The sequence below is a fragment of the Pan paniscus genome, chromosome 1 (genome assembly GCF_029289425.2).
Source record: "Pan paniscus chromosome 1, NHGRI_mPanPan1-v2.0_pri, whole genome shotgun sequence".
Lineage (NCBI taxonomy): Eukaryota > Metazoa > Chordata > Mammalia > Primates > Hominidae > Pan > Pan paniscus.
Window position 1 is genome coordinate 106,562,519 of NC_073249.2, and position 10,967 is coordinate 106,573,485.

Here is a 10,967-nt window from a genome sequence, read left to right on the forward strand (position 1 = left end):
GGTCTCAAACCTCTAGGAACTTCAAATCTATTAATGAGCCAGATGAGAATACCGTTAATTACAGTATGATAGATAAGTACTTAAACAGAAGTATTGTACAAGGTGTAGAGGGGATTCAGAGGTCTGACACTGGCAGGAAGTCAGAAAATGTTTCTTCACAGAGGAAGTAATACTTTAGCTGAATGAGCAGGAGCTCACTAGGCAGATGTAATAGCAAGGTAAAGATACATGCTATGAGGTACGTAGACATGAGCAGGAGCGGCATACATTTTTTTAAGAGTCTGTAGGTAGTTGAATTAACAGCTTGTTCCTTGGGTGCTGTGATAAGTTTGGACTTTATTGTTTCTCAGACTGGTCTCCTACTGGAATCAACTGAAATGTTTATTAAAAATACAGATTCCTGGGTTCCCTCCCACCCTACTGAAATCAGAATCAGTCCCTGGACTGGATGACAAAAAGCACCCCAAGGGATTTTTATGCATAGTAAAGTTTGTGAACCATAGCTGTAGGCAAGAGTTATGTGTTCAGGTATGTATAATGGAAAAATTCTGTCTCAAATGAGGCAAAGTGGCCTACTAGTAAGCTGCTGCAATTGCTTTGTTGATGAAGGCCTGGACCAGAACAACAATGCTAATAAACAAGAGAGGATGGATATTTAGAATTATTAATTCAAACCATCTGACATAAGAAGTGAGAGATCAGGTGTCCTCAAGGTTGGCTCCCACGCATAGTCGGCTGCTGGTGGCATTCATCAACACAAATGTAAGCTGAACAGGTTTGAGGAAGACGGAAGAATGTCCGGGCTATTTCGGACATACTTTTGATAAACCACGCACGTGGAAATGCCAAGCAGGCAGTGGGATACGTGGGTCTGAAGCTAAAAAAGGAAGTCTGTACTAGCTATATTATAGATCCAGGAGTCACCAGTAATTGCTCAAGCCCGTGATATGGAGGAAACTACCCAGCTAAGTAAAAGATGCTGCAGAGGGGAGACTGACATGGTACTCCAAAGCAGCAGGACGAAGACCGAACCATATAACTGCCACGTGTGAAAGCTAATTTACCCTTTCAGAGAGACTGGGGCTAGTGAGCCCTGATGGGGATTGCAAAGGGAGCAGTTAGCACGCGAAGGGAGTTAGGTGATACCTAATCACTCGCTGGATGACATTCCGGTAGCGCAGCCTATCAGCTTGAATGTGAGGATTGCACAGAGCCTTCTTCAGCTCCTTCACCACGTCCTCGGAGCCAAGGTACGGCATCTTCCTAAGAGTCACAGGGCAGCTCCCACAGCTCCCACGGTAACTCGAGGGCTCCTTCTCGTCCTGATGTGGGAGCCTGAGTAAAGAAAATATGAGTCAGTGAAAATACAAAAGGCGAGATCTCGCCTCAGGCTCGGCTTCCGTAGGGCCGGCACGCTGGCCCTGACACACTTCCACGCCCTCCGCGACACCGCGAGCCCCACCCTAGGCTCTTCAGGCCCTACCGTCGGCCGGCAGGCCGTTCGCCCCGCCCACAGATCGCTCCCGCTACTTCTAGGTCCTCCGCCGGATTTCCAGCGCCGCGTCCGACTGACCGCAGACCCCTCCCTCTCCAGTTCCAGCCTTAATTGCGCCTCCACGCCGTTCTCATCGCGGATAGGCCCAATCTTGCTTTCTGCGGAAGTCCCGCCCCCTTGTCAAGAGACCAAACAGAAGCGCGCTGCCGGTCTCCCCGCGAGCGAGCGCTAAGCGTAGTCCCGACTCCGACCTTAGGATGCCCTTCCCCCAACCTCTCACTCTCCAGGCGCAGCTACGCGGCTCCCTCTGGTGGAGCTGCGGCGGGCAATCGGAAATCGGCTACTTTGGCCTGTCTCCTCCCTGCAGCGCGCGCTTTGAGTGCCCGGCTCGGCCTCCGCTCCCGCGCGGTTGGGAGTGTCCAGCGCCCTCCGCGATTTGGGCTCCAGCGGGCAGGGTGACTTCCTTTTTCTGCCCACTCTGGTAACTTATTGCTCTGCTGGGCTCTTTCCCTTAGGGTCTCTGGCCCTGTTCTTGCCCCAGCATGACTTTTATCGGGACGCCGTTGTGGAAGCCTCACGCAGGAGCCCTGCCCCCGTGGAGAAGATCCCACTGGTGACTCCAACCCTACCACCATGAATGGGGTCCTGATCCCCCATACGCCCATCGCAGTGGACTTCTGGAGCCTGCGCCGGGCTGGCACCGCACGTCTCTTCTTCTTGTCTCACATGCACTCGGACCACACCGTGGGCCTGTCTAGCACCTGGGCCCGGCCCCTCTACTGCTCCCCAATTACAGCCCACCTCTTGCATCGTCACCTACAGGTATGGGGCTGGAGTCGGTCTCCGAGAGCTGGTCCAGGCATCTGGGTTGGGCCTTCAACCTGTCATTCTTGGAGTCATAGAATGGGGGCCACGAAAACTGATTTGGAAGTTGTTTGAACCCAAAAATGCATCTTTAACCCAGAATAGGAACGTGTTTTCGAAGTGACCAACTTGAGATAGTTAGCCAAAAGTTGAGGAAATATTTTAATCCAGCCAAGGAAACTATTCCTACCTTTATACGTAAGCTAGGCCGATGTTTCCCAAACTTGCCTTTTTTTTTTTTTTTTTTTTTTGAGACGGAGTCTCGCTCTGTTGCCCAGGCTGGAGTGCAGTGGCGCAATCTCGGCTCACTGCAGCCTCCGCCTCCCGGGTTCAAGCGATTCTCCTGTCTCGGCCTCCCGAGTAGCTGGGACTACAGGCGCCCGCCACCACGCCCAGCTAATTTTTTTTGTATTTTTTAGTAGAGACGGGGTTTCACCGTGTTAGCCAGGATGGTCTCGATCTCCTGACCTCGTGATCCACCCGCCTCAGCCTCCCAAAGTGCTGGGATTACAGGCATGAGCCACCACGCCCGGCCAGCTGAACTCTTAAATTGTACAAAGGGTGGGATGGGAAGTGGAAGGAGGAAGGGCAGATTGCTTGGGAATCCCCATTACAGCTTCTGCTCCTGGTGGCTCAGGATTTGGTCAGCTTTCCTGATTCATGTAAGGGATAGTCCCTGACCCGGGGAGGTAACAGGGAGAGGAGTCAGTGGTCACTGGGATGACTAACTGTTTTCTCAGGTATCTAAGCAATGGATCCAAGCCCTGGAGGTTGGTGAGAGCCATGTATTACCCCTAGATGAAATTGGACAAGAGACCATGACCGTAACCCTCCTCGATGCCAATCACTGTCCTGGTTCTGTCATGTTTCTCTTTGAAGGATATTTTGGAACCATCCTCTACACAGGTGGGCCTCTCAAGGAATCCCAGTGACTTCTCCAGACTAGATGTTATTTTTTTTTTTATTTTTTATTTTTAATGTATAGACTGGGGCCTCGCAGTGTTGCCGAGGCTGGTCTCAAACTCCTGACCTCAAGCGATCCTCCCGCTTCAGCCTCCGCAGTAGCTAGGATTATTGGCACAAGCCACCACACCTGGCAGACTTTTCTTGAGCAGCCTTAACTCAATAGAAGTCTGGAGGCGCTGGAGGCCTTCTAACTTCATCACATATGAGCATAGTGACCCCATCTCAACTGATTTCCCACTCTTTTTTTCCTTCTTCTTTTTGAGACGGAGTTTCACTCTTGTCACCCAGGCTGGAGTGCAGTGGTGTGATTGTGGCTCACTGCAACCTCCGCCTTCTGGGTTCGAGTGATTCTCTTGCCTCAGCCTCCCAAGTAGCTGGGATGACAGGCGCCTGCCACCACGCCCAGCTAATTTTCGTATTTACTGTTAGTAGAGACGGGGTTTCACCATGTTGGCCAGGCTGGTCTCGAACTCCTGACCTCAGGTGATCCACCTGGCTCGGCCCCCCAAAGTGCTGGGATTACAGGTGTGAGCCACTGCGCCTGGCCGATTTCCCACTCTTTAAGGGTCCGAACCTTGTGAAGAGTAATTGAAAAATAGGAGTAGGATGGAGACATTACAACAAAGAAACCATGCAGCTATACTGCCTAGTTCAGTGCCAGGCTACATAATAGTTTTTTCACAGACTAGTAAGCAAACGCCTGTCTATTGTTGGAGGTAGGAGAGGCTTGTCTTCTATTCTTTTGTCTCTGACCTTCTGCCCCCATGTACATATTCTTCCAGGTGATTTTCGATACACACCATCCATGCTAAAGGAGCCAGCCCTGACACTGGGGAAACAGATCCATACTTTATACCTAGACAACACCAATTGCAATCCAGCCCTGGTTCTTCCTTCCCGACAAGAAGCTGCCCACCAGATTGTCCAGCTCATTCGAAAACACCCACAACATAACATAAAGATTGGTGAGTTGTTTCCTTTCAGTTTCCTGTCACCTGTAGATAGTGAACTAGATTCTTTAAGGATTCTCACATCTTTCAGATCTTTGTGCAGTTCTCACTTTCTCCTACACTGACCACCTTATTTAAAATTGCAACCTGGCTAGGTGTGGTGGCTCATGCCTATAATCCCAGCACTTTGGGAAGCCAAGATGGGAGGGTCATTTGAGCCCAGGCGTTTGAGACCAGCTTGGGCAACATGGCAAGACCCTGTCTCTACAAAAAATTTAAAAATCAGTTGGGCATGATGGTGCGTGCCTGTGGTCCCAGCTACACAGGGGACTGAGACAGGAGGATTGCCTGGGTCCAGTAGGAGGTCAAGGTTGCAGTGAGCCATGTAAGTGCCATTGCACTCCAGCCTGGATGACAGAGCAAGACCCTGTCTCAATAAATGAATGAATGAATGAAATAAGTAAAACTGCAACCTGCCCACCATCCCCATTCCCAACTCCTGATCATCTATACCAATTCATTTTTTTCATTTTTTTATAGCACTCATATACTATATATATTTTTAAACATGCTATTGCTTACTTGTTGTCTATCACGCACTTCCTCTGGCCCATGCACATACGCGTGCGTGCACACACACACACACACACACAAGCATAAACTCCTTAAGAGCATCACTGGAAATGGGAGAGACTTTGTGTGTTTGTGGAACAGAGAAGCAGCAGTCAGTATGACAGGCACACTGTGGGCAAGGAGGCTGAAAAGGCAAGAGGGGCTGAAGTGCTGTTAAGCCATTTTGGACTTGATCCTAAACCCAACCAAGAGCTATTGAAGGATTTTAAGTAGAAGAGGGACAATATGCACTCATCACCTTGCAATATATTCTATAATTTATGTATTTATTGGACTTTTTATTGTCTGATTCCCCCTGCTAGAATGTGAATTCCACTATGGCAGGCTCTGTTTTATTATGGGTGTATCACAAATGCCTACACTAATGCCTGACACAGAAGCATTCAATATGAATGAATGAGATTTATCAGAACATAGATATTTAAGTGAGCGTTGTGCTTTAAATTAAGTATACTGAAAAAACAGGTTTGTGCTTGTTCTACTGATTATAAATAGCATAAAACATTGTTGAGGACTCTTTCTTGGAGTTGCCATTTGGAATAGTTTATGAAAATACATTTTTGTTTTATAAAATAAATAAATGTAATAGATTTGGTTCTAAATTACTTTTTTGGTTGTTTCCAAATTTGTGAGTCTACAAAAGGACAAAGACTTGCCACCATTATAAATATTTGAAAAGGACATGTCTCAACTCTGAAAGGAGTTTCAAAATGAGACTAAACAAAGGCATTGAAAAAATTATATACCTTCCAGGGTGACTACCAAATTGATTGAGAAATATCCTCTACTCTCAGGATTGCTTAGCTACTTATAAAGACCTAACCATTCTGAATATTTTAATGCAGAATTTTCTCAAAAAAGCGAAGCTGGCTAGGAGGATGCTATAGTAAGCCTTAATTAATTTTGCAAATATGTAATAAGCCTCTACCCACTAAGTACTAAGTATCCAATAGGCAGTGGGGATATAAAGATGAATAAAATATAGTCTCTGACTTGGAGGGCTCACAGTCTGGTAGGGAAGGACCTGTGGGGAGGTGGAAGTGGGAATATATATAGAGAGAAGAAAAATCCGCTCCATTTGTGCCCAAGGAGTGAGATTTTGAACCATAATCAGGAATAAAGTGGATATAAATAATACATACTTCTTTTTAAGGCGTTCACAATCTGGTTGTGGATTTGAAACTTCTTCAGAAAAAGTCTGAGAACAGCTATTAAACAACATCTCCCATATCTGTTACCATAACCATTTCCCAAATTAATGTCTCCATTTCTTTCTCTGTAAGTACTATTTGGGCCCTTCAATTGAAACTTCCACTCCAGCTTCTTCTCATCCTGGCAGTCAAATAATATTATTACCATATTTTTCTTTTTAAAGCCCTGCTCTGAGCATATTATTATGATTAGAATTAGCCATTTTCCTGCTTCACACTCAGTGGCTCCCCTTCACTTACATAATGAAGTCCGAGCTTCTTAGTGGTACATATAAGACGCTCTATTATATGCCCCTTGCTTGCCTCTCTGGTATCATTTCTTATCAATTCCTTCTTTACTTTAGTAACAGCAAACTGACCCCTCTTAAAATGTTTTCCACTATACCCTTTCTACCCTTTCCTTGCCAGGTTAACCTTGCCCATCCTTTAAGATTTAGCCTAACGTTCCCTAACTCCATCACCTGTTAGATACAATACTGTATACTTTTTTTGTTTTTTTTTAAGAGAAAGGGTCTCACTCTGTTGCCCAGGCTGGAGGGTAGTGGCATGATCACAGCTCACTGCAGCCTGGACCTCCCGGACTCAAGTGATCCTCCCGCGTCAGCTTCCTGTGTACCAGGAACTATAGGCGTGCACCAACATGCTTATTTGTTTATTTTTGTAGAGACAGGGTCTTGCCAGGTTGCCCAGGTTGGTCTTGAACTCCTGGGCTCAAGCAATCCTCCTGCCTCAGCCTCCTAAAATTGTAGGCTTACAGGTGTGAGCCACAGCGCCCGGCCTGTACACATATCTTTAACGTTGCTCTTAATTGTGGTTTTTCTGGGTCTCCTTGTAGATTGTACTTCTTGAGGACTGACAGTTTTCTTTATTAGTTTTCATGGTGCCTGAAACTTGCTAGATGCTCTCTTTTGTTGAACTAAATGAATGAGTGGATTCTGTGTCATTCTCTTTCATATGTCTTAGCTCAAATGCCACCTCTTCCTTGATATTCTCCCTGGATTTCTCCATGAATTGTATCTATTTTTGTTAAACATTTTGTTGATTTATTAGGATTTTCCAATAGCTTAATTTTCTTCCTTCTCTTACTTTCCCCAATACATTGAACATTATTTAGGACTCTACAGCCTGGGAAAGGAATCACTGCTGGAGCAGCTGGCCCTGGAGTTTCAGACCTGGGTGGTATTGAGTCCTCGGCGCCTGGAGTTGGTACAGCTACTGGGCCTGGCAGATGTGTTCACAGTGGAGGAGAAGGCTGGCCGCATCCATGCCGTAGACCATATGGAGATCTGCCATTCCAACATGCTGCGTTGGAACCAGACCCACCCTACCATTGCTATCCTTCCCACAAGCCGAAAAATCCACAGCTCCCACCCTGATATCCACGTCATCCCTTACTCTGACCATTCCTCCTACTCCGAGCTTCGTGCCTTTGTCGCAGCACTGAAGCCTTGCCAGGTGGTGCCCATTGTAAGTCGGCGGCCCTGTGGAGGCTTTCAGGACAGTCTGAGCCCCAGGATCTCCGTGCCCCTGATTCCGGACTCTGTACAGCAATACATGAGTTCTTCCTCTAGAAAACCAAGCCTTCTCTGGCTGTTAGAAAGGAGGCTAAAGAGGCCGAGAACCCAAGGTGTTGTGTTTGAATCCCCTGAGGAAAGTGCTGATCAATCTCAAGCTGACAGAGACTCAAAGAAGGCCAAGAAAGAGAAACTTTCTCCCTGGCCTGCGGACCTTGAAAAGCAGCCTTCCCACCATCCTTTGCGGATCAAGAAGCAGTTGTTCCCAGATCTCTATAGCAAAGAATGGAACAAGGCAGTGCCTTTCTGTGAGTCTCAAAAGAGGGTGACTATGTTGACGGCCCCACTGGGATTTTCAGTGCACTTAAGGTCTACAGATGAGGAGTTTATTTCTCAAAAAACCAGGGAGGAAATTGGTTTAGGGTCCCCCTTGGTACCCATAGGAGATGATGATGGAGGTCCAGAAGCCACAGGGAATCAGAGTGCCTGGATGGGCCATGGTTCTCCCCTGTCCCACAGCAGCAAGGGCACCCCTCTTCTAGCTACTGAATTCAGGGGTCTAGCACTGAAATATCTTCTGACTCCAGTGAACTTTTTCCAGGCAGGGTATTCTTCCAGGAGATTTGACCAGCAAGTGGAAAAATACCATAAACCCTGCTGAAGACAGGAGAGTACCGAATGACAACATTGAGCCCACACTGCAGTTTTGAAGATAGTAACTGATGGCTGGTGGGAAAGAGTTTGTTTTTGGGGCCTGCTTTTCTATCTTTACAAGACTCTTATGGGCCCACCGTGGAGCAGCACTTCCCAAAACTTGTTCACTGGGGTCCTCGTGCCTATGGAATCCTTCTTTTTATAATTAAGTTTAAGAAATACTTTTTTTATAAAATCTTTGGAGTATGCGTGAGCAAATTAAAAGTTCTTTGAAGTCCTACAGTAACTTAATCTGTTTGACCTTGTTTAACCCAGTATTTCTCAAACTTTTCTGAACATGCAATCATCTTATGTGGGTACAGAAAGAGGTAAAGAGTCTGAATCAAAAAGGACCAGGTTATTGCTGTTGCTGTTTTGTGGTGTCATGAGCCATTCTCCATGTCCCCTTCTCCCTCTTCTCAGATCAAAATCCCTAGGGAGTTCTATTTTTAAAATTACGAACTATGGCGCTGCATGCTTCAATCCTGAACGTCACTGACTTGCTGTGACCATCCAAATAATTTTCCTGTCTCTGCCTCTGGGAGGGAACAGGAAGCGATGAAGAGGTCTTGGAACAGTAGTGAAAATTCTACCTCTATGTCCTTCATGAGGATGTGCAGTATCCCAGTATCACTGGGATCCATGTGGAACAGAGCCAGCTGGGGGGTTGGGCAGCTCTCTCCAAGGCAGTACCTAGAACCCAGCTGAACAACAAGGCTTTGGGTGTGAAGGGACTCCCCGGCCTGGAGACCCTATTTGGCTGAAACAGTTACAAAATATCAAATGTGTTGTCAGATATTCCTCCAATTGTTCACATAGCTGGGATATTTGTTGCTCCCCTCACCCCTTGGATTATGTAGGGAGCCAGTGCACACAGCCTGTTTGTTTTAGTATCCAAGGAAGAGACCAAGGAGCCAGCTGGCGGGAAGGGGTGGGGGTGTGCAGTCTGCCCTGTCCTTCTGCTCATAACCTGACAAAATGCCAAACTAGTAAGCAGGATAGCTGATACCACGGCTATGAGGGAGTAGGCTCTGAGAGGGCACAGACTTGTGGAGCTGGGCATCTGGATCAAAACTGCTTTGGGATGGAACCTCGAGCCCTAGCAATGAAGAAGGTTCCATTTCTTGTCCAGGGGATTTAAAAGAGTTTTCTGCTTTGAGAGAGAAATAGAGAGTTTAGAAAGCAATTGCTCTTGGGAAAGCTGTACACAGCTCTGTTTTGTCAATGACCTTTGTTGTAAGTCTCCCAACGTCCTATTAGGAGCCACAGCAGGTGAGGCATTTGGTGCAGCAGGAAACATGGGGACTGCCTAGGCTCGAATCTGTGGCACCCTGAGCAATTACTTAAATTGTGGAGCCTAGTTCCTCATCTGTAAGATGGACTTGAGATTCCTACCTCTCATGATTACTATGGAGATCAAATAATTGGTAAAATTCTCCTAGTTCAGTGACTGCCACAGGATGGGTCTTTCAGATTTTGGTTCTCTTTAGCTTCTGGTTCTTGAAAGAAATTAATCTGTATATAACATAAGAAACTTTGAAAGTCAAAAAAAAAATTTTAATTCCTCGTAGATTAATTGATTTGCTATCTTTTTTTTTCTATGCATGTAGATGTATTAAATATGTAAATGTTTTTCAAAGTTGAGGTAATATTGTATAGAATTGTATAGCCTACATTTTAATTTCTTGATATCTTAAGCATTTCACTTATTAGATATTGTTCAAAAATTCATTTTTAATATTTGTATAATACCCTATCATGTGAGTATACCTTAACTAAGCCATTCCCATATTCAACATTTTGTGTACCGTTTTTCTAATTACATATATTACAATGAACAACCTTATGCATATATTTTGCATTTTTATTTCCTTAAAGTAAATTACTGGAGTTAGATTATAGTTTTAAGTTCTTGATACCAATTGTGCTGAATTGCCCTCCAGAAAGGTTTCCTGACCATCTTTTCTGCAGACAGGATAGCATTAAAATACCTTGAAGACTCATTAGTTTAAATGAGATCACAAGAACGGTACATGTTAACACATGGAAAATCATCTCATGTGTTAACTTAATAAATAGCTACTAAACTGTGTGGGCAAATTTAGCTGGACTTCCTCTAGCATCCTCTAGCTGTCTGACTTCTATGCGGCCGAAGGTGGCTGGGAGAGATAAGGTAGTTCTCAGTACAGGGGTTCCCATATTGGCGTTATCTTCTAGCAACAAGGGAGCCCGTCTACTCTTGGCACATGCTGTGTCACACCTGTTCCTTGAAGTGGGTTCTATATGCGTTCAGATAGGGGAGGGGAAGCAAAAGACTTTGAGGAATTTAGTTGTTGGTAGCATGTTTGCATTTGTTTGTTTGGCTTTTTTTTGGAGACAGGTTTTAGCTGTGTCACTCAGGCTGGAGTGCAGTGGCACAGCCATAACTCACTGCAGCCTCGACCTCCCAGGCTCAAGAGATTCTCCCACCTGAGCCTCTTGAGTACCTGGGACTATAGGCATGCACCACCATGCCCAACTAATTTTTTTTTTTTTTTTGTAGAGATGAAGTTTCACTATGTTGCCCAGGCTGGTCTTGGTGTTGAACTCCTGGCCTCAAGTGATCCCCCCTACCTTGGCCTCCCAAAGTGCTGGGACTACA

The 10,967-nt window shown here is 45.8% G+C and overlaps 2 protein-coding genes across 6 annotated transcripts in view; one reads left to right on the forward strand and one right to left on the reverse strand.

Annotated features, from left to right (window-relative positions):
- The window catches only part of AP4B1 (adaptor related protein complex 4 subunit beta 1), a 9,987-nt gene extending 8,404 nt beyond the window's left edge, over positions 1-1,583 (reverse strand). The window contains exons 1-2 of one of the 5 annotated variants that reach the window (XM_008973746.4): positions 1,484-1,583; positions 1,147-1,335 (exon numbers count right to left, since the gene is read on the reverse strand). In XM_008973746.4, the coding sequence (XP_008971994.1) occupies positions 1,147-1,259 (113 nt within the window). In that variant the 5' untranslated portion in view covers positions 1,260-1,335; positions 1,484-1,583. Of the gene's footprint in view, positions 1-1,146; positions 1,342-1,483 lie in introns of those variants that run through there. The other 4 variants (XM_003805659.7, XM_008973740.4, XM_055114150.2 and 1 more) reach the window with 4 other exon arrangements.
- DCLRE1B (DNA cross-link repair 1B) lies at positions 1,513-8,573 on the forward strand. Its single transcript, XM_003805664.7, has 4 exons — positions 1,513-2,317; positions 3,100-3,265; positions 4,108-4,290; positions 7,234-8,573. The coding sequence occupies exons 1-4, from the start codon at positions 2,129-2,131 to the stop codon at positions 8,292-8,294; spliced, it is 1,599 nt and encodes a 532-aa protein (XP_003805712.1). The 5' UTR covers positions 1,513-2,128; the 3' UTR covers positions 8,295-8,573.
- The last annotated feature ends 2,394 nt before the right edge of the window (positions 8,574-10,967 follow it).